The sequence below is a fragment of the Dama dama genome, chromosome 8 (genome assembly GCF_033118175.1).
Source record: "Dama dama isolate Ldn47 chromosome 8, ASM3311817v1, whole genome shotgun sequence".
NCBI classification, from domain to species: domain Eukaryota; kingdom Metazoa; phylum Chordata; class Mammalia; order Artiodactyla; family Cervidae; genus Dama; species Dama dama.
Window position 1 is genome coordinate 20,148,608 of NC_083688.1, and position 24,009 is coordinate 20,172,616.

A 24,009-nucleotide genomic window follows, 5' to 3' on the forward strand; every position below is an offset into this window, starting at 1 on the left:
CCAGGGGATCTTGCCGACCCAAGGATCTCCTACAATGGCAGGCCGGTTCTTTAGCACTGAGCCACCAGGTTAGCCCATCCTTTCCTGTTTGCTCAGTCGTGTCTGACTCCTTGCGATCCCATGGACTTGTAGCCTGCCAGGCTACCCTGGTCCATGGGATTTTCTCGGCAAGAATACTGGAGTGGGTTGCCATTTCCTCCTCCAGGGGATCTTCCCAACCGAGGGATTGAACCTGCGTTTCCCACATCTCCGGCATTGCAGGCAGATTCTTCACCACTGAGCCACCTTTCCTTAGCAGTCTCTTCTTCCTGGCATGATTTTTAGGGAAAGTGTAAAGTCAGGCCCAGACCTGGGTGTGTCACTGGTTGGGTCTGGGGTTGTCTGTGCATGTCTGAGCCCTAATTCTCTCCTGTTGTCTGGGTAGCACACAGGCGCTGGGGACCAAGGAGGCGGGCAGGCCCTCATGTCCCCTGGCAGCTGCCTAGAGGATTTCAGAGCCGCACCGTTCCTGGAATGCCAAGGCCGGCAGGGAACTTGCCACTTTTTTGCCAACAAGTATAGTTTCTGGCTGACAACGGTGAGACCTGACTTGCAGTTTTCCTCTGCACCATTACCGGACACCTTGAAAGAAAGCCATGCTCAACGCCAGAAAATCAGCAGGTGCCAGGTCTGTGTGAAGCATAGCTAAGATCCCACCTTTCACAATCAGGTCTCCAAGAGAAACTTGCCAGGAGGCTGAGACATCCTAGGATGTGCTAAGAGATTCAGTGGTGCTCATCTTAGACTCCTGGTTTAGCCGTTCCCTCTGTTTTGATGTGGTTATTCCCAGAGGACTATATAACTCCTTCCTCTGTTCCAGACAGATTAAGCAAATGCTACACATATGGATTTGCTTGGACCTACCAATCTAGACGAAACCCAGATATTCTTCTTTCATTGAGGATGGTGGGAAAAGCTGGCTTTATTTAAAAGTATGCTAATTCAGGGGAAGGCAAATAGACGATAAAGGCCAGATTACAAATGACATTACTGGAAACTTCATTCATTGGTTAATAGCAACTCAAACAATTGAAGTCAATTACTCTATAATACAGTGGGCTTCTGGATGGATATTACAGGAAAAAAAAATAGGCCAGCAAATGAACTAGGAAGTAGAGATTTCCTACGTTTCAAAATGATTTCCTCTGTAATCTATTTTTCCATGCACTTTAAATAATTGTAAAACCATGACCCAAGGAGATTAAAAAAAAAAAACCCACACAGCCAGCCTTAACAGTTCATTTCAAAGCAGAATGAATCATTATGCCATGAAGGACCACGGTTGGTATATTCCAGAGATGCAACATTAGCATAAAACACATCACAGATGAACATAAAACATTATGTTCCCTTCTGCATTTTTCAGAGAATAGAAATGCCTACTTTGGCAACCCTTTGGAAAAGTAGCAATTATGGGGCAAAAATATGTTCAATAAGGGATTAAGAGCCTAAAAGCTATTAATGAATATTAAGGCAGTGATTCACAAAAATTGATTCCCCACTGCAGTGAACTTCCAAACAGACCGCTTTGGCCCAGTCGGGGTCCGCCTTGTCTTCCGCGCGTGTGTGTGTTAATGGGCCTGGAGCCACATGGGGCCACGTTCACACAAAGCAGACCCCTTCCCTCCCCTGGGTACGCCTACAGAGCTGCCCCACAGCCCCACAAAGGACACTTTCCCTCCATCCACATAATGGCAGCTCATGCAGGGAAGTGACAGAGCTATCATTATGCGCTTGGGAGAAAATTAAGGGCCGACTTAATTAAACTAAGGTAAGAAGATTCATTTAAGTCATTGTCACCCCCCACCCCCGCCAAAGACCTGACACTTTTAAATGCAACAAAGACAACCTACAGCTTGAATCTTGTGTTCTGTTATTGGTTTTTCTAGGAGCATCCTGTTTTTCCTATCTAAAAACATTCTTGTATTCTATATCAATATTAGACCAAGGCAGCAGTTTGATATTTGGCTTTTTTTTTTTTTTAATAAAAGCTTAGAGGTCATGTCATTTTATAGTGAGTAGTTTTCTGTCTAGCGAAAGGATATGTTTTCTATTTTGCTAGAATTCTGTGGTCTAATCCTGAAAATCAAAAGGCTTATTGGAAAAGACTTTTATTAAATTTCCTTTTCTCATGTTAAAAAATTGGCATTTTAGAGAAAACTAAAGAAATTTCCCATGAGTAAGTGACAGTCATTTTAGTGCTTAGTTTCAATGCACTTAATAATAATTAAAACTTTGTTTATAAAAAATGCTTTTCTTGCCAAATATTGATTGGGAGTGTGCTCTTATACGCAGAATGTATTTCAAATGAATCTTGCTCTGGGCTGCCCCCCAGGATGGCAATTTATTTTAAGCCTGCTTCCTGGTAAAAAGAGAAAAATGTACATTTTAAGAGGAAATATTATCTTGATGTACCAGAATATTTCCTAGTTCATTTGACCCATTTATTAATTTTTTTTAAACTCTGCTATGGCATGTTAAATATTTGCGGACACCTGAAATTTAAGCCAATTTCAACCTTATTTATAATTACCATTTTCTGATTCCAAAAGTTTTTTTCATATATTACCTAAATTCAAGCCTTCCAAAAATTCATCTCGTTCATTCACGAAATTGTTCTGAGAACATTTTCTGGGAAGACAAAAGGGTGATTGATGGACCATAAGGAAACATATCTTGTTTGCTATTTTAAACACCTTCATTTTAGTATTAGAATATTATCTTAACAAACTGGCCAAATAAATTAAAAAAAAAAAACAGCCTGAATTAACTGGACAAGTTCCTCCACAGTGAGCCCAAGGTAGTGTACAAGGCTGATTTCAAAATACTAGTATCACAAGAGTCCCCTCTAAATGCAGTAAAATGCTGCCTGCTGATTTTGAAAAATTATTTTCAATGCTCTAAAAAGCAAAATGATGGAAAAAATAACTATCTTGCATTAGAAAACCACAGTAATTTTTAGGCCATTAGTTTCTTTATCTAGTTACCCATTCGGGGTACTTCTCTCATTTCTCTCTGAAGGATGAACAAAGCTTTAAAGTTCTTCTCCTAATCCCTTACTGGTGATTATCCTTACCAAAAGGTCCTTCTCCCAAACCCTCTCCTGCAGCGAGTTGAAATGCTTCTGGACTGCCCAAAGACAGTTGCTATGAGCTGGGGGTCAGGGTGTTTCCTTTCAGGCTCTTATTCTCAATGAGTGGCTCATCCATGCTGCCAGCGGAGGGAGGCCGATCCACCATAATCCCTCCCCTCTCAGATTCTCTCAGACCTCAACTTCAGTTGCCACTTCCTGTGGATTGCTATCTTCTTCTCCGACCTCACTGCACCTGTCTTAACATAGCCTTTGTCCTTCACCTCTGCTCGTGTAGTAGACATCTCCCAGCTGCTGCCTCCAGTTTAAAATTCTCATCATCATTTCTCTGAGATGCAAACTTGATTTTGTTATTCTTTGGTTTTTGTTGTTGCTGAATTGCTCAGTCATGCCCAACTCTTTGTGACCCCATGGACTGCAGCATACCAGGCTCCGCTGTCCTTCACTATCTCCCAAAGCTTGCTCAAACTCATGTCCATTGAGTCAGTGATGCCATTCAACCATCTCATTCCCTGTCGCCTCCTTCTCCTCCTGCCTTCAATCTTTGCCAGCATCAGGGTCTTTTCCAACGAGTCAGCTCTTCGCATCAGGTGACCAAAGTATTGGAGTTTCAGCTTCAGCATCAGTCCTTCCAATGAATATTCAGGGTTGATTTCCTTTAGGATTGACTGGTTGGATCTCCTTGCGATCCAAGGGACTCTCAAGAGTCTTCTCCAGCATCACAGTTCGAAAGCATCAATTCTTTGGCATTCAGTCTTATTTATGGTCCAACTCACATCCCTACATGACTACTGGAAAAACCATAGCTTTGACTTTATGGACCTTTGTCAGCAAAGTGATGTCTCTGCTTTTTAATATGCCGTCTAGATTTGTCATAGCTTTTCTTCCAAGGAGCAAGTGTCTTTTAATTTCATGGCAGCAGTCACTGTCCGCAGTGATAAATGACCCCACTGCCCACGAAGTCTAGATGGCTTCCCATGGGGGGAAAGGCCCTGTGGGAACTCTGCTCATCACAGAGGCACATTCCTGTCTCTCTGACTTTGCTCCTGCTCTTTCCACCAGCGATGTCCCCGTCCCACCCCCGTAAGTTTACCTGGCAGACAACAACTTATCTTTAGACTTAATTAGCTGGTAGGGAGGACTGTGTGCATTTCCCCACGATGACCTGGCCTCTGTTCTGCTGCTCCCAGGACGAGTCAGGGATTTGCTTACTCTCTCATGCTTTCCCCATAGCTCCTGTAACGTCTCATCCCGCTGCCTTCATTCTCTTGCTAAAATGTAAGCCCAGAGGGCAGGGACCATGCTTCATTCATTGCTGTATGCTCAGGGCTCACATGGAGCTGAGCATGTTATTGACTTTCAATTCTTTCTTCACTGACAATTCAAATAAGCATCATTAGACATTAGATGTTCAGCTCTGGGTATCAGTTCTCATTGACAAAATGGTTACAAGTACAAACCATTTCTTATTTCAAACGATTTTAATGTGACAACCTATCTGCACACCCACAATCTCATCTTACAGTTGTTGACAGAAAGCCGACTGATGAACTTTAACCATCACCCACCCCTGAAACATAGCTTATTTGTTTATGTTTTGTCGCTAAGTTATATCCAACTCTTTTGTGACCCCATGGACTGTAGCCTGCCAGGCCCCTCTGTCCATGGGATTTCCCAGGCAAGAATACTGGAGTGGGTTGCCAATTCCTTCTCCAGGGGATCCTCCCGACCCAGGAATCGAACCCATGTCTCTTGCATTGGCAGGCAGATTCTTTACCCCTGAGTCACCAAGGCTCCTCTGAAACGTAGCATACTTTTCCATAAACTGAAATTTTAGAAGTAACGTTTGAGAGATTTGACAATGAGAGAAGACTCTTCATGGAAATGTGATGTCTTAACTCATGCTGTAGGCTGTGTTCCCTCATGATGTTGAGTGTCCTAGCATAAAATCCCCTCTACAAAATTTGTATATGTTATTGGTGCTGAGGAAAAGAGTAACAGAATGGTTTACTAAAACTGGATTTATCAAGGGTTTTATTTTGAGCCTCTTAGAGATTATAATAAAATAAATCATTCTCTGTGTTTCAGGAAATTACATGGATTTGTTCTTCTGTCAGCTCACCAGCCTAATTTTATCACTGTTACTTTTATTTGGTATGGCTTCAAGAACAGTGGAAAGATGTGGCCTTAAAGTTGGTTGAACCTAGGTTTCAATTCAGCTGTCCCTTTCCAGCGGCAGCACCCTGGGTGTTACACCAACTCCCTGACCTCCATTTTCCACATTTATAATATGGGGCTTAATGCCTACTCTTGCATTGAAAATTAACTCTAAGATTATATGTCCAGCACATAGCTGACCTCATACATTTATTATGGCCACATCTCTGATTTAAAACAAGCCCTTTCATATGAAAACATATTTCTTGGGATTCTTTACATAGTAGAACATGATGATTCTCACAGGGCATATAAATTACTGATTAGAATTATTTATACCTGGTCAATTCTTAACATCTTTGGGAAAGCTATTTTATTTCAATTCTCGAAGTTACTATACCACATGTGAAAAAAAGTCACCATTTCCTGCAGGATCATTATCAGGAAGTTCTGCAGGGAACAAAACAATTGACATTAAAAATCAGTACTCTGCAATTGCCACTGTTATTATCTTCCAGAGATTCTGCATAATGCATTTTCAACCACCAAGGTTGGCTGCCACATCCATGTGAAATGCTTGAATTTTATGGTGCTTAAATATTTAATGATTCATAGGAAAAAAATGTGAAATGTGTCTGATAAATTGCATCCCTTTATCTAACCTACAGTTGTAAAGTTAAAGACTTTCAACATGTAACATTTGCAAGGTGCCTGGTTTGCTATTGACATTGAAATGTTGTATTGCAATTTATACTATCACTTATTATATATAAAATTCTCTGATGACCTCCAAAAGCAGCTGTGTTTTATGTGGTGCATTTATTTTCTTTCAAGCCAAAGTGAGTTTACTACTTAACCTACCTTGTAATATGGCCCGCCTTAGGGTTGGCTTGGGGGTGGGGGGGAACAGGAAAGGTTACATGGTAGAAGTGTGATCTGCAGATGGGAAGAGCATGAGGGGAGCATAGACAGTGCCCGCCCCCCACTCCCCCGGGCTTGGGAAAGCGTGATTCTGAGGCTCCAAGGAGCACTGTCTTCCATGCAGTGGTGAGCTGGGGTGGACATGAAAGCAAACCTCTGCTGAATTGCATTCACCCGCCGGCATGGGGCTCTGATCTCATGGGTCTCAGTTGTCCTACCAGTTGAAAAATGAGACCACCTGCTTCACAGGGTTGCTGTAAGGGTTAAAAGTAAGAGCTATTAGGGGACTTCCCTAGCAGTCCAGTGGTTAGGACTTTGCCTTCCAATGCAGGAGGTGTGGGTTTGATCCCTTTTCAGGGAGCTTATATCCCGCATGCCTCACACCAAAAAGCCAAAACATAAAGCAGAAGCAGTATTGTAACAAATTCAATAAAGACTTTAAAAAAGTTCAAAAAAATCTTTAAAAAATTAAGAAATATAACCACAAAGAGATATAAAATGTAAGGTACTGTTACTGACAGCCAGAGTAACTGAAAGTTAGGGGTTAGGAGGTATTTTTATTCTCATGGCACAGGGGTGGGTGCAGTGCAGATATTCAATAGCTGTTTCATGGAGCACCTTTTTTTAATTAGGAGGGAACTTCAGTGGTTATTTGGTCCAACTGGGCTTCCCAGGTGACTCAGTGGTTAAAAAAAAAAAAAAAAAGTCTGCCTACAAATGCAGGAGATGCAGTTTTGGTCCCTTGGTTGGGAAGATCCTCCAGAGGAGGAAATGACAACCCACTCCAGTAGTCTTGCCTGGGAAATCCATGGACAGGGGAGCCCCGTGGGATACAGTCCATGAGGTTGCAAAGAGTTGGACATGACTTAGCAGCTGAGCATGCACAGTTGTGTACTCACTTAAAGAGCAATGATGTTAGCAAATGAACGTTTCTTGAGCATCTACTATATGACAGGAACAGTATGAACCCTGTGGTACAAGCTCCCCTCAACCTCTCAACTATCCTATCTTACGGATGAGGAAGCTGAGGTTTAGAGAGGATAAGTGACTTGCTTGGGGTCACACAGTCAACACCAGGAGAACTTGAACCCTGGTCCATCAGTTGCTTAAGATTATGTTTTACCCACTACACCATGGCCTCCCATACTACTGGTTTTATCACACAATTCTCTACCCAAGCAGCAATATGTATTACAACCAAATTCAGTGATTTCTGCTAGTCATGTTCTAGTTTTCCTCGATAAAGTATAAATCATATGTTCCAATCTGCCAGTTCATCTGAAGATTCCTGAACAAGATGTCAAAAATGCCATGGAGGAAAAAGCAGTGAGCACAGACACACAAACACACCTGCAAAGGAGCAGTGGCCAGACTTGGTGGTAGCCACGGGGGCTCCTTGGTGATATGCTTTGAAGGTCCTGGACTCTTGAGTTTTGTGCACTACGTTGCAGCATTCATGACATGGAACCAGCTTTGGGCACAGGAGGATGGCGACCTCTCCCCACCATCTGGTAAGCCTTGGGGAAGGCCTGGATGTTTCTGCTTCTATGGGCAAAAGACTCTGATGCTGGGAAAGATTGAGGGCAGGAGAAAGGGGCAATAGAGGATGAGATGGTTGGCTGGCATCACCGACTCAATGGACATGAATTTGAGCAAACTCTGGGAGATACTGGACAGGGAAGCCTGGCGTGCTGTGGTCTGTGGGGTCTATGGGGTCTCTAAGAGTCGAACAAGACCGAGTGACTGAACAACAACATGGACAAAAGCTTTCTTTCAAGTGATTCTTTCCTGTGATTCAAGAAAACAGACACACAGTCAACAACATCAAGCAGCAACAGGCACCTCTTTTCACGTGTGCCACTGGTGATGTTATAAATGAGCTTCTCTCTGTTTCACTCCACAAAAACTTTAGTGGTTTTAACACTTCAGACATTGTATCAGGTACTATGAAGAGATGCACAGAAACACAGTCAAAGTCCTGCCCTTGTGAAGCTTACAATCCAAAGACCTTCTCTCACTTCCGGATAACTAGCAATTGTAAGCGGCTTATGGAAACTGTGATGAACACCCTCCAAGGGCAGATCATTCTGGGGGCAGAACGGGGAGGATCTGGATGAGGATCTAAGAGAGAGGAATAGGTTACTGCATGGAAGTCATAGGGTCAGGAATGCTCATGGCCTGGACAGCAATGAGACCTGTTAGCAGCAGCACAGACTCCCTTAGGGATAAGTGAGGGTGAGACTGAAAGGCTGGCTGGAGCCCCATGGTTGAGGCGAATGAGTTTGACCTTTATCCTTTGGCAACAGAGAAATGATAAAAAGGTACTGACATGGTGGGTGGCATCACAAAGTAGATTTTGGGAGATTAATGGGCAGCGCTGTGTAGAACTGAGTGAAGATGAATTTTAAGTATTGAGTGGGGCAATTAACAGAGATTTTAAGCAGGGAGTCTGTGACTCTAAAAAAGACTGGGGCAAAGCAGAAAGAAAATGATTGCAGTAATCCACAGGAAGGGAAGGGAAGAGATGATAGGATTTTGTTTTTTAATGACTTGTTGTTTAGTCACTCAATTGTGTCCGACTCTGCGACCCCATGGACTGTAGCCCGCCAAGCTTCCCTGTCCTTCACCATCTCCTGGAGCTTGCTCAAACTCATGTCCATTGAGTCAGTGATGCCATCCAACCATCTCATTCTCTGTTGCCCCTTTCTCCTGTCTTCAATCTTTCCCAGCACCAGGGTCTTTTCCAATGAGTCAGCTCTTTGCATCAGTTATTAATTGAATACAATTCTTTACTGACTCTTTCAAGAGAAACTAGGACCAGGAAGGAGGCGGCCAGGTCTGCCACACCCTCTGGGTTTTACTGTCCTTTTCTGGTGATGGGTCTCAGTCTTTTAATCCCCCAGGTAGCTCAGTGGTAAAGAATCTGCCCGCCAAAGCAGGAGATACTGATTCTATCCCTGGGTTGGGAAGATCACCCCTGGAGTAGGAAATGGAAACCGACTCCAGTATTCTTGACTGGAAAATTTCTTGGATAGAGGAGTCTGGCGGGTTACAGTTCATAGGGTCGTATAGAGTCGGACACAACTGAGCGACTCTGTTTTCTCAGATTCTTAACTTACTTCCCAAGCAGCAGAACGTGTGATGGATATGTATACTGGCCCCAATTCTACAAAAACCAGCCTTTTACTGTCCAGGCCTCAACAACAGACAGCTTAAAAGGACAGAGGGCTGTGAACAATCAAGTACAACTTTGGAATCACAGGCACTAAATACATTCAAGGTCATAAAGAGGAAGCAATTTTAACTGGTTCCTCATCTTGAAAACCAAGGAAAGAGTCTGAATTAAGAGGTCTCCTAAGTTGACTGATCACAACCAAAGCATGGGAATGTTTAACAGACAACCAGGAAATCACTATTAAGCAAAGAAACCAAATTTAAAACCACCTCTAAATGTTTACTCCCTGAGAGATAATTAGTTGAATACACTGGCTTTTGCTTGTCTTTCTCAACCCAGTTTCAGTTTTGTGGTGTAACTTTGGAGATTCCTTACTGTAGGAAGAAAAGATAAGATGGATATTGAAAATAATAAGCACTTGGTTACAAGCAAGCCTATTAACTGAACAAAGTAATTAAAATAATTTCCAAAACATCTTTATTGTTGTGCTAAGATAACTGGTTTATATTTATAACTGATATGACCTTTCCCACATCTGTAAAGTTTAGTGATAATCCACTCCATAAATAAGGTGTGCCTATTACAGTTACACCATCTGAAATCCAGTTCTGGTGTCTTTACATCTGACAAGTGAAACAGAGCAAGGAGCTACTATTACTAGACTTGACAGCCATAAAAAATATAAATACCTCCATATACAGTGGCTGGACTTTTACTGCATTGAAAAAATACTCTGGTGAGAAACCAACACTGAATAAGCCTCTACTGGGAGGCAGGGACCAGCCTTTGGGTGATGCAGTGAGAGAGCTGGAAAGTGTGGCGTTAACAAGACCTCGTTCCACAGCCATTCATAATCTGTGCTCCTGTGTAGAAGGCATGTCTTTCTACAGTTGTGTACAAATAATCATAGAGCCAAATATAAATGTCAGAGTTACCTTTACATGTGCTATCAGAAGATGGAATGTAAGAATGAGGTTATTCCCAGTAGGGGGCTTCCCAGGTAGCGCTAGTGGTAAACCTGCCTGCCAATACAGGAGACTTAAGAGACCTGGGTTTGATCCCTGGGTTGGGAAGATCCCCTGCAGGAGGAAATGGCAACCCACTGCAGTATTCTTGCCTGGAGCATCCAAGGGACAGAGGAGCCTGGTGGGCTACAGTCCATGGGGTTGCAAAGAGTCGGACATGACTGAACCGACTTAGTATGCACGCATCGCCAGCAGAGGTCATGGGAAACAAGTTCCAAGAGTTTGGGAGAAGAGGAATGACATATGGCTTAAACATTTCAATTTTAAAATGTTTGAAGCTGCAAGGCTCAGAGATACAATTCATACTATAAATGTGCTGCATGGCGCTTTGTATCAGTCAGAAATTAAGCTGAGGAGCTCAGGTAACATTGTTCCAGCTGGCAGGTCAAAGTGCTCCCAGGTCTCACATGGTTTGTTAGCTCATTTACATGCAAGTGACAAAGTCTCACCCAGGTCAGCTGAGATTAGGAACCAGACACAAAACTGCATAGTTGGTATGCTCCAAACTTGTGAAACATATACAAAGGCTGAGAAAGCAATATCCTTAAAATCTTAACCCTGGTGGAGACACAGGTGATTTTTAAATTGCACATGTATTTTTTTGTATTTCTGTTTATATTGTAAATTTTATCAACAGAGACACAATACTTATTCTTGAGTCCATTTTCCTGGTTATATATTTCTTCATTTATTATTATATAAATCAGTTAACCTACTGCAAAAGCAGTACACACATATACATATACACACATTTTAAAAAGAGAACAATATAAAATTGTGAAAAGCAGAAAGCAAAATCCTATGTATTCCACCTTCCTAAATAACCTCTGTTAATATGTGGGTGCATTTCCTGCCAGATGTTGGGTTTATGCATATACAAGGTATATATATTACTTTCATAATCAGAAAATTATATAAATGCTAGATAAAGCCATAGAGGAAGATCCTTTTCTGCTTCTAACTCTCTTTAAATATAAATATCTCAGTGATGTAAGACATCAGTGATATTCGACCTTTTTGTTTTATTCATGAAACACAAGCACCAGGAAACACGTCTTAAGTGACTTGGGGTCTGTGTGTTAGGGCAGTGTCTTGGAGGGTGGCTGTTACAGTGGTCAATTAAAAGGCACTTTTATGAGAAAAAAAAAATACTTCCTCAGGAAGGATTTCTCTGTGAACAAGCTGCTGGTCACTCCTCTGCATGTGGCACCTGCTGCTGCTTTGCTGGTTAGTTAAATACAAGTCGCAGCTCCAGGATGTGACATCGTCCCCGGAGAGGCTCTGGGATGGAGAGGAGCTGGGTTGTCCGTGCCACCTGCCGGGTCGTGGAGTGTGGAACTGGTTTCCCGTCTAAGGTCTCACTTAAGCTTTCCCACTGACACATCCTGGGAAGGCAGAGGGGCATCAGAGAAAAGCAGGTTCACTGCAGACACCGCTCAGACATGGGGGCCCCAGGAACCGAGGCGTCTGGGCAAGGGAGGCCGGGACGACACCCTGCAATGACGGCTACATCTGGTGCCTGGAAAGTCACCATGGCAACGTGCCAGGAGGACGAGGGCTGGCTCCCCACTTCCTGCCAAGTCGGGCACGGAGCAGGAGGAGGACCTGATCTTCTGGGCTGGTGAACACAAACCTCCTGGCAAAGGTCACGGTCCTCAAAGACATAACAAGGCAGAAGCTCCGCTGAGTCAGCAGTGAGAGACAGGAGCGTGGAAACTGGTCCCCACGTGGAGACGCCCGAGCTTCTGTCTGCAAGGGAACAAGGTCAAGAGTGCCATTCCCAGAGAGCTGGGGGCTGTCAAAACAAGTCTGGTCTCAAGATGTCAACTAGCTCAAAACATCAGTTGGACTCATGGTGGCTGCAGGATGACAGGCCACTGCAGAGGTGAGCAACTGGGATGGTCATGCGCCCTCTCTGCTTTTGTACAAAACTGAGGGTCTGGGGGTAATTATTGCACAACCGGACCATGTTTGTTCACAAGGCTGGGTTGCCTCGCTGGCTGTCAAATCTGTGCAGCCGCTGTCTCCTCATCTCTTCTTCTGGTGAGAGACGGAACCCATAGGCCGGGGGGCTGCTTCTGCGATTTCCTGAAGAGAAAGCACAGGGTAGAATCAAGCACTGCCCTTGTTCTGACATTCACAGGGCTCGGCACCCCAGATCCCAAGGGCGGGGGAGAAGAGGGCTTGGGTGTTATCTTTAGCACGAAACGGAGACAGAACAGATTTCAACTGCAGCGGTCAATATGACATTGCGACATCAAGTGAACGTTTTTAGTGAGGTCCTGTCCATGAAGCTAGTTTGACTCATTTTGAAACTTCTTGACAATTCTCCCATTTCAATGTTGTTTTTTTTTTCCCCACCATGCTCCATAATTCGCATCATTTAATTTCCCTAATGTCTCAAGGGCTGAGTTTATCTTTTCTTAATGCCCAGAAATAACTTGGTTGCTATCTGTAACGTCCTCACTGGATGTGCTCGCAGGTGTCTCCCGATGAGTCTGAGGGTCTCCCTTTTCCTCCCTCTAACCTCCTCTCTCCTGTACCTCGCCAGCCAGTGGGAGTCACACCTGTCAGACGCACAAGCACCCACAGGGCATCATGGCCCACAAGGCAAAGGCTGTGTTACCATAATGATCAGTATTGGGGCAGGCAGACAAAAATATAGGCATAGTATGTGAAGATCATATGAAGGACCATGGAAGTCATTACTGAAAAGACCTTCGTGGGGCTTCAAACAGACCAAGAAAATCATTTGCAATGATAGAAGCACTTCAGTTTACTGCATTAAAAAAACAAACAAAAAACCAATGGAAGATCCAGGCATTGTTGGGGGGGAGGGTAATAAAAGAATAACAACAGACAGTCCTTGATCTCAAGGAACCAGCAACCTAAGTCTAATAAAAGAGCTTTAATGTTCGCAATGAGGCAGCCATGCAGGGTATCACTGATGGATACAAATAGTAGATTCACTTTTCAGCACGTGGACCAAAAAGATTGTACTTTTTCCCTTCTGAGTCTCTGCTAACTCTGTGAGTTCACTCTGAAAGGCCTGCTTCCATCACCTACATCCATCAAAAGTTCTATATGTTACAGCCAGACCACCACACTCAACACTGCCCTCTGAGGTTCTGACACAACTGACTCTGGAAGTTCTAGCCAAGCCACGAACAGTAGGTGGTGGGAAAGGGGGCTGGAGCCATGAGGGAAAACAAGTAAACAGGTGATCCCTCCTGCTCACACTCTTGAGAGTTGGAGATGTTGATAGGTAATATGTCGACGTGGTGACCGTTAAACCTATGATGAAAAGATGACAGAGAAAGCAGTGTGAAACTAACAGTCAGTTTGCTGAGCTACAACTAGAATTTCAGCAGTCAGACAGAAATGTCTAAGAAGGCAGTTTTTGGTCCACACTGCGAGAGAGACCCCAAGACTCACCCAGATGTGGTTCTCCTTTCCTTTTGAGACATGAGGGAATTACCCCTCCCAGACCTCTTGTAACATTTTCTGACTAGTCCACCCAAAAGTGAACTGGGTGGGCCAAGCCCGACACTCCGTCCCACTGGGTAAACTCCACTTCGAGGTTTTTTTGATCAGCGAAGTATCCGTCATTTTACCAACGTTCACTGAAGACGATGTTCAAACCCAGAACACTTTTACCATAGAGATTCTATGAATCCTATAAAAGTTTTACTGGATACAGCTTTCGCCATATACATTTGTAGAGGGCTTTCTCTCTGTTTAAAGTGGTAAACACTTTGAAATTACAGAGAAACTCATGAATCCAATTACCATTAGTTTACGGCTTCAAATTGCTTTACACAATGAGATCCAAATCCTGCTTCTCCTCTGACAGTTGTTTTTAACAAGTCCATCCTTAATTGCACTCATGAGCATGGGCCAGTGTGTGACAGCCCATTCCAGCTGGGCAGGGAACTGGGAGGCCTGGGCTGTGGGCAGAGTCAGAAGCGAGCTCAACGTGGCATGTTGACTCTAGGCCACAGGGCGCAAGCCCACAGATGCTGAAAGATGCTCAGACACCCAAAGGGACTCACGGTGTCCAAGAGAAAAAGCTGTTCCGTGAAGGGAGAAATTAGAGAGGACAGACTGTGAAGGTTCCAGGGGTCCAGCTCTCAAAGTGGGCAGCCCACACAAAAGCTCTCTGGAGTCCCGCTTGGGGCACTGGAGGAGAGCCAGGGCTGAGCCAACAGCAGAAATGCCACGTGCCCACGTAGAAAACTCACATCAAGAGAGGAACAAATAATCACTCCTTCATTAGAGCCTTTTAAGGTATCCTATTTCAATTAGTTTTTATTCCTAATTTCATGAAGCCAACCTTACAGAGGAGGAAACTGAGGCTCAGGAAGAGTCAGGGACAAAGCCAAGGTCATGAAGCTAGCACGAGGGGAAGCAAAACGTGAACCCAGGTGCTCTGCCTGCAGCTCGAGTTCTCCTCCCCTTTCCCGCAATCCCGTGTCACTGTTCCTTCTAACACACCGGGTATGTTAAGCATCTTATCTTTTCCTTCTACCTTATCCTCCTGCCCAAACCCAGAGAGTCCCTTTCCTGTGTAGATATGTGGGGAGCTCACTATTTGAAAAGAGAAAAAGAAGAACCAGCCTAAGTCCTCAACTTGATGGGACTCTGCTGTCATGACAGATGTGGCCACGAAGTTCCCAGGCAGAAGTCAGAGTGTTAGTCGCTCAGTTGTATCCGACTCTTTGCAACCCCATGGGCTGTAGCATGCCAGGCGTGGAGTCCTCCTGGCAAGAATACTGGAGTGGGTAGCCAGCCATTCCCTTCTCTGGGGGATCTTCCCGACCCAGGTCTCCTGAATTGCAGGCAGATTCTTTACTGTCTGAGCCACCACAAAGTTCCCCCATTGGGTTCCCTTAAATTCTACTGACTGCTGGAGTCATTGGGGTTTTTTTAGGATCCCTGGGAAGGCCTTGGGTATAGCAACCACAAAACAACAACGATGGACAATGCCTGACTTGGATGTTCTTGTGGATATTTTAAGTCCTTCAAACAGTGTTTCTGATTTATCAAAGCCACCCTGTTGTCTGAAGAATGACTTAATCCTTTCACTTCAGGTTTTGAACTCCATTCTTCTTAATGCTAGTGGTTAATTTTTTTGGAAAGTTTTCAAGTCTAAATTAATCTGTGATATTTTAAAGGCAATTGAGTAAAAAAAAAAAAATAAATAAAAATAAAGGCAATTGAGTATTTGATATCAGTCAGCAACCCACCCATCCTATTCATCATCTGTGCTTTGGGTCAGGGCCTCTCAGCTGCTCTGCTCAGTCTCAGCTCGTCTCTGTCTTCTAAATCGACACTTTTTCATTTGTTTTTTAACCCATTCCTGTATTTTCCTCTTGTGTCACATGATCTATCACTTCTCTCTTTAGACTCCAGAATCCTCTGAAGCTATTTCTCAAAGGGTCTTAAGAAATGTGCTTTTAATATCTACTTATATTGATTACATATGTACTAAGTCGCTTTAGCCATGTCTGATGCTTTGCGACCCTATGGACTGTAGCCCATCAGGCTCTTCTGTCCATAGGATTCTCCAGGCAAGAACACTGGAGTGGATTTCCAGGCCCTCCTCCAGGGGATCTTCCCAGCCCAAGGACTGAACCCACGTCTCATTATGTCTCCTGCATTGCAGGCAGGTTTTTACCATTAGCGCCACCTGGAAAGCCTGAGCGCATAGGAAAAGATCCGAACGGGCCTCAGCTGGATGGTAAAAGAAGAAGAGGTCCCTGTGGCTGTACTGGAAATGGGAGATGTTTCCAGCTGTGCATACAGCTGCGGGGGAGACCTCAGGGAAGGCTTCATTCCATGAGGCTCTGTTTAGGTCACTTGTCAGGGGAGGCTGAGGAGCAAGGTGACTACCAGGGTCCTTGCTACAACTCGAGTTTGATGACTGGAATTAAATTGTGCCTCCTCCATGTATGGTTATATATCCTTGAGTAAGTAGGTTACCATCCCTCAGCCTCAGTATTCTTATCTGTAAAATGGGACTAGTAACAGTACCTCCTCTGTTAGGTTGTTGAGAGGATAAGGAGAGATGATGCATATAAAATGCTGAGTGTCAGGCATGCAGTTAGTGCTTGATGGCCAATGGACGCTGGGACTTTTAACCTCTAACATCAGTGAGAATCACGGGTTAAATGTCTGCTTGTTACTATCACTGACTAAGACAGATACAAAATGAAATTCCCAAAGACTTCTTAAAAGATAAGAGCCCAGGACTTCTCTGGTGGTCCAGTGGTTGAGAATCTACCTGCCAATGCAGGGGACACAGGTTCGATTCCTGGTCCAGGAAGATCCCACATGGAGGAGCAACCAAGTCTGTGTGCCACAGCTACTGAGCCTGTGCTCTAGAGCCTATGTTCCTCGACAGCAGAAGCCACTGCAACGAGAAGCCCACGCGCAGCAGCTAAGGAGTAGCCCCTGCTCGCCACAACTAGAGAAAGCCTGTGTGCAGTAGCGCAGACCCAGTGCAGTCAAAAGTAAATAAATAAAAAATGTTTTAAAAGATAGAGCCTAATTCTGTTTGAGGAACAACTGGGAGTGTTTTGTACAAAGCGTGGGGTCACTATGTATTAAATATTTGCCCTCCAAGAAACAGATGCAAAAAGGGTAATTTGTGACCCCCACTTTTGTAACCAGAAGGAGCCTTACAGGCTTTGGGAAAGCTGGAGACCTTCTTTTCTCTGCTGAGTAAAATCATGCATTGAACGTTTACAGACTTGGGTGAAACGGCCTTGCTCTGATGAACTTGGTACACAATATTAGTATTTATGAGCCTTGCTTCTGTGTTCCTGTAAATGGAGGTCAGCCCTCAATTTTACTGAAAGAAAGAGTGAGCATGCTTCAAAGAACCTCAGGAACAGTGCCCGGTTTAAGAAGATTTAGCTCAATTATGGCACCAATGGTGAGATCATAAGATTTATTGACTTGTGGTTCTTGATGGAAAAAATTTTCAGTTCTCTACGCTTATGTATAATGCAGTAACCTCTGCGTTTTACATCTGAGGGAGGAGAAGCAATTCCATCCACATAAGAATTGCTAAAAAGAATGCCGTGAATTGATGGCCATTTTCCCTACTGTTCGCCATCCCTGTAAACAGAGATGCTTAATTTGCTGGTATTCATAGATGCTGCCATGATCTGATGAGCCCTCTAGACCATTCAGTGAAATTACACTAAAATGAAGTCACAGGATGGCATATCTTTCCCTTAAATCAGGGACCCATGGAAGGCAATCACTTAAAACATTTTTTTAAACCAAGAAACCTCTAAATGTTCTTTTTCCTTTGTCAAATGAGGGCAGTAGCATGGGACCCATAGTCTGTCTTTCAAAAAATGTTACTTGGTTAGAATTCCATGAATTCTAAAGCTTGCAAAAATGCTTTCTGATAGCACAGTTGCTAAATCATTTACTACGACCAAAAAGGCCTGGAAGAAATCCCAAGTGCAATAATTAGCAAGATATTCTTTGAAAGTGGGAAGTGCCCAAGGATAATAAGACCACTCTATTTTTTGAGTCACTAATTACAATGACCTATCTATCCGTCCATCTCTAAAAAGAGTTTGAAATCACTTAAAGTCTCATAAGTTTCATACAGATGGAAGTTTCATTATGGTTTATAGTAAATGTAACACTTACTAACAGGTGTGACTTGAGAGAGAGAAATTCACATTTTTACTCCTCAACCAATGAGTTGAAAAAGTAAAGACTCTGAATCTGGAAAAGACTGAAGGCAAAAGGAGAAGGGGAATGCAGAGGATTAGATAGTATCCCTGACTCAACAGGCATGGATTTGAACAAATTACAGGAAACAGTGAAGAACAGGGGAGCCTGGTGTGCTCAGTCCATGGGCTGCAAAGAATCAAAAATAACTTAGTGACTGAACGCCACCAATCAAGGAACAGGAGTAGGAATTTCTTAGTTCTGAAACAGTACCTGGAATCCCCAAATGAGAAGCTTTGAATGGAAATCAACTCAGTTGCTACTTTCCCTGTTGTACTTCTCTGCCCGTTCTAGTTGGCTAATTTGGGGGACTTTAACTGGCCACAACTGACTTAAAATCAACAGGCTATAATTCAGTCAGCAATTTGAGTAATCCAAAATACTGGGTCTACGGTCAGATCTAGAGTTTTTTGCAATATAGACAATGCACCGTCTGAGCTCTAGAACAAAAAGAGAAAGTCCAGGACTTCCCTAGTGGTCCAGAGGTTAAGATTCCAGGTTCCAGTGCAGGGGGTATGGGTTCGATCCCTGGTCAGAGAACTAAGATCCCACACGTGTTCTAAGCTGCTTCAGTTGTGTCTGACTCTTTGCAACTCCATCGACTGCAGCCCTCCAGGCTCCTCTCTCCATGGAATTCTCAAGGCCAGAATACTAGAGTGGGTTGCCATGCCCTTCTCCAGGGGATCTTTCTGACCCAGAGGTCAAATTCTCATCTCTTGTAGCTCCTGCATCACAGGCAGATTCTTTACCACTGAGCCACCACATGCCATGCGGCAAAAAAAAAAAAAAAAAAAGAACAGAGAAAGTCCAGGGGGAGATAATGTTTTTCTGGGTAATTGCTACATGCTTTCCCTACTTACTCTCCCATCCTTTGAAAAAGTGTACAACTTGATTAATTTTCATGAACGGAACATATGGGAGCAACATCCAGACCAAAACACAGGAGTATTTCCAGCACTCACAAGCCTCCATGTGCTCCCTCCCAGCACTGGTCCACGGACTTCTCACAGCAGAGATTTGTTTTATCTATTTTTGTCCATAAGTGGATTCATACAATATGTACCCTTTGTGAGTAGCTTCATTTTACATTATGTTTGTGAGATTCACCATATTGCTTTATGTAGCTTTTATTCTACTTATCCTTCTGAGTAGAAGTTCGTCTGTTTTACAGCTAGAAAAATTGAGGCTTAAAGACTTTAAGGAGCTTGCCATGGCCACACGGTTTGGTTAGGAACTGAGTCCAAAGTCAAATTCATGTCTGTTTCTACTCTGCTCCAGACATGCCGTGTCTCAGTTGTCTTCCTTAATTCTGAAACCAGACTCTGTAAACCTGAAGAATACTATTGCTTTTACATTTGATTTGGAGGCAGGGTCTGTTTAGAATGCAGCGGGAAAATGTTACCTTCTGCTGTAGATAAGCCTCATTGCAAACAGCAAGATTTTCTGGATAACAAAGTAACCAGAATTAGGATCTCCCTTGACAAGGTTTTAGGCAAGAGGTCCAGTTGTGTATGTCAGGCTTGGTAATTAACTACATCATGTATTTTCTAAACAGAGAACAGCCTCTAAGTTCTTACAGAAATAATTCTCAATAGGCTGGAGGAGCAGCAAAGAAACAGGCTGAAGACTTCCCTGGTGGTCCAGTGGTTAAGACTCTGCTCCCTATGCAGCGGGCCTGAGTTCAATCCCTGGTCAGGGAACTAGATGCCACAGCTAAGACCCAGTGCAGCCAAAATAAACTTTAAAAAGGAGGGAGAGAGAGAGAGAGGTTGAGGAGCAAAGTGTCTCCCATTAGGAAACACTGTAACATGAGGTATGTGTTTCTTTAAACAAATGGATGTAGATTTTTAAAAACAAAACAAAACAAAAATAAACAAATGGATGTAGATTTTCATACTAAAGGGATTTTCCATTTTTTAAATCAATCTGTCTGTGATCCTTTCACAAATCTGTCATCACCTTAACACTTTATCAAGAGGGATTTTAATGAAATTAGGAATGATTTTCAAGCACCTTTTATATATATTTATACATAAAATCCCATTAGTAAAAATCTCTTTAGTATTAAAATCTATACAATGATTTATATACATTTAATTTGTAAATGTTTCAAATTTTAGGATGTTTCCAATTCTCTTTGATCTAAAACAGAATGCTCACCAGTCTGGAGGTGCCTCAGATGGAGTTTACTCAGTGACATCAGCTGATTCTGCAGACTGAGGTTAACTGTCTCCAAGAGTATCTTTCCCAGTTCCATACACTCTGGGACTGCATCTTTTATTTATTTATTTTTTTAAATTCAAAATCACCTAAGAATATCCACTGGACAGATATGAGAAAATTCTTGGAAAACTAGATGCAGGCCTCCCTTTGCTGCCATATCCTCATTGCCTAGTACCACGAGGTCCCATGTGCCTGGCTGGGATGGCAGAGCGAACCCAGACATGAGCTCTGTCTGAAGGGACAGATTGGAGAACACTTCACAACAGAAGAAAGGAAGTAGAATAAGGAAGTCTTTTTGTGGGCACAGAGTTCTGATAAAAAAAATACACACACATACAAATACATGAGTACAGACAATGCTAGATAAAAGATGAAGACCTTTCAGAAAGATGAAATCCCACACTCTTTTCTGAAGCTCCAAGACCAACATGCCTGACTCGCCCAGGAGGGGTGGCTGCAGCCTCTCTGGATGTTTTTGATGGAGATCCTACACCTGCCTGCAAACAGGGCCCTAGCAGGACCTCAAAGTGGGGGCCACTGCCCTGAACCTCCTGCCTGGCCTGCATCTTCGTTGCCTGCAGGGAATCCTGAGCTCCAAATGGTTACCTACCAGAGTCTCTGGTCCTCTGTCAGCTCTGACTTCTCATCTTCATCTCATAGACAGAGGAGGCCTTCCACTGTCTTCATTGCCTGGACTTTCTGACGACGTTAAGACAGGCCATGGTGGGGAAAGGACAAGCAGGATGGGACTTATAGTGGCTCCTTGGAGCCTGGATCCCACACCTCCTTTTGTTCATTGATCATTGGGTTATCTTTGAGTAACTTAAAAAAAAAACTTTTTAAAATTTATTCAATTTTTATGTTTGGTTGTGTTAGATCTTTGTTGCTGTGTGGGCTTTTCTTTGGTTGTGGCAAGCAGGGGCCACTCTCTAGCTGTGGTGGCTTCTCCTGTTGCGGAGCACAGGCTCCAGGGCACGTGGGCTTCAATAGTTGCAGTTCCCGGGCTCAGTAGTTACGGCACTTGGGCTTAGTTGCTCCACGACACATGGGATCTGTGCGGGTCAGGGATCAAACCCATGCCTCCTGCACTGGCAGGCAGATTCTTTTACCACTGAGCCATCAGGGAAGGCCTGAGTAACATAATTTAATTATTTTTTAAAAGGAGAGGGAAATGGGTATGAGATTATTTAAACTATAATCAATTGAGCTCAAAAAGATATTAAATAGCCTCCTCTCCAAGACCCACAGGGTTCTGCTTGGGCAGCTCACCACCTGCTAGGGCATCATCATAAAAGAGTTCAGCTGTGACTGAATTCTCCCCTTGCAGGCCTTTTAGTAGCCCTGGACTATGAGCACAGTCTCCATAGAAAGCAAGCAGCTGGCCAATGGAGACAGGAGTCAGAGCCCTTCAGTAGCTCAAATGCAAGAGGTCTGGGCAAAGCTAGACTGTCTTGGAGAATCTACAAATGGGGCAGTTGTCTGGCTTTCTGCAAAGATTCTTTAAGTTTCCTGTGCAAATAATGAAGAACTTGTTAAAAATGCAGAGTTACTAGATCCTAAAGGCAGAGATTCTTTGCATTAAGTGGTTGGGGCCCAGGAAGCTATATTTTAATGAAAAGCTACCCAGGTGTTTCTCCTGTAGACAATGTATCAAATGACTGAGAATCACTGGGGAAAAGAACACACGTCTTTATACAGGTGGGCTTCCATCTGGCTCCACCAGAACTCTGGACAATTCACTTCTCTCCAGGGTCTCAGGCTCCCGTCTGCACAATGAGGGAGCTAGACTGGACATTTTAGACCTCCATACAGAGATGTAAGATCCCACCCAATGAGGCATCAGGGTTGGCTGGCCAAAGAGGGCAGAGTGGGTCATGCCAGCAACCTGCCTCTTCCATGGCTGGTGGTCTGGGCAGCTCTCTGCCTGCCTGTCAGCCAGCCTGGCCGTGACTTCTGACAGTTGGACTGAGATTTGGCCAGGCTGTGCTCCTTGCAAACTTTCTCCAACTCATCTGATCTAACTCAGTGTCCCTCCCCACCCCCTGATATTTTAATTTTTAATAAACTTTTTATTTGGGAATAATTTTTAGATTTAAAAAAGTCTCCGAGGTAATAGAGCCAAACATATTACCACGGTCTAGTTGTCAAGACCAACCATTTACAGGGATGAGCATGTTACTGTTAACTGAATTCCAGACTTGCCCTGGATCTCACTTGTTTTTCCACTCATTTCCTTTCTCTGTTCCAGGGTCCAACACTCCATTTAGTTGTCAGGTCTCCTTAGTGTCTTCCTGCCAGTGGTACTTTCTCAGTCTTTTCTTATTTCCCGTGACCTTGACAATTCTGAGGAGTACTAGCCTATAGAATGTGCCTCGATTTGGTTTGACTGATGCTTTTCCTCATCATTCGACTGGGGTTAGGGTTTTGGGCAGAATACTAGCGAGGAGAAGTGCCCTTCCCATCACACCACGCAATCATATGACTTATCACTGGTGATGTCACCTTGAGCCCTGGGTAAGGAATAAAGCTTTTTTTTCCCCCCTTTTCGGTTGTGCTGGGCCTTCGGTGCTGTGTGCAAGCAGGAGGCGAGCAGGAGCTACTCCCCCTTGTGGTGCATGGACTTTGCATTACGGTGGCTTCTCTTGTTGAAAGCGCAAGCTCTAAAGTGCAGGCTCAGTGGTTGTGGGGCCCAGGCTTTAGTTGCTCCATGGCATGTGGAATCCTCCCAGACCAGGGATCGAACCTGTGTCCCCTGCACTGGCAGGCAGATTCTTATCCACTGTTATCCACTGGGCCACCAGGGAAATCCAGGAATAAAGCCTTGACTCTCACCACCAACAGTTACCAATATAGAAGTGGGTACCTAAAGTTGGCTTCGTCACTTTCCCTGTTCGAGGATGAGCAGGATGGGCGGGGGGTCATCCCTGACCTTCGCTGGCTCAGGTCCCTGAATTCCAGATTGTCTAACAGAGATGTGAGTGTATGAATCACCAGGAGAGCTCTTTGAGAGTTTCCGATTCATAGGCTTGGCACAGAGCCCGGGCCACTGTATTTTTAATGAGCTCCCAGGTGACTCTGAGCTACGCTAGCTTTTGAGAATCCCTGAGCTACAGCTCAGATTTTTTTTTTTTTTTCAACCGAAAATATCCACCCCAGGTTTCAGGCCAGTATTTATACTTGCCAGCAGGTGGAGTGAGAGGCCTATGACTCTGAATCTGCTGCAGAAAAGTAGGACAAATTCCAGTCAACAAAGCATTCCGCATAGTAAGCAGAATTAGGGTTATTTTGAAACAGATGGGCTCTCACAGAAGCTGCTGCACTGAATATTATGGAGTTGTTTATTGTCTAGATGGTCTGAAACCCAGGGATTATTGGCCAGCGTCTAGCAGTTTCTATGTCATACCGGATTTCTTCCAGGGCAAAGGGGACTGACAAGGCCCTGGGAGAGATACAGATGTGGTTATGGGTATGGATGTAGATATTTTAACCAGCTCTAAACTCAGAATTTACCCTTGCTATGGTACATACTGCCTTCTACGGCTGCATGCTTCTTCCTGGAAATGACTGGGATCATTCTAACTCCAAATGAGAAGAGAGAAACAGATACAATCTGTGATAATCAG

The 24,009-nt window shown here is 43.9% G+C and overlaps 2 protein-coding genes across 5 annotated transcripts in view; one reads left to right on the forward strand and one right to left on the reverse strand.

Annotated features, from left to right (window-relative positions):
- COL4A4 (collagen type IV alpha 4 chain) overlaps positions 1 to 6,082 on the forward strand; it is a 153,096-nt gene extending 147,014 nt beyond the window's left edge. The window contains exon 48 of the mRNA XM_061148617.1: positions 425 to 6,082. Within this exon, the coding sequence (XP_061004600.1) occupies positions 425 to 688 (264 nt within the window). The 3' untranslated portion in view covers positions 689 to 6,082. The remainder of the gene's footprint in view (positions 1 to 424) is intronic.
- RHBDD1 (rhomboid domain containing 1) overlaps positions 1 to 24,009 on the reverse strand; it is a 174,058-nt gene that overhangs the window by 30,216 nt on the left and 119,833 nt on the right. The window contains exon 7 of one of the 4 annotated variants that reach the window (XM_061148615.1): positions 11,072 to 12,496. The exons of the other annotated variants lie outside the window; for them this stretch is intronic. Coding sequence (XP_061004598.1) covers positions 12,384 to 12,496 — 113 coding nt within the window. The 3' untranslated portion in view covers positions 11,072 to 12,383. Of the gene's footprint in view, positions 1 to 11,071; positions 12,497 to 24,009 lie in introns of those variants that run through there. 4 annotated transcript variants of the gene reach the window in all.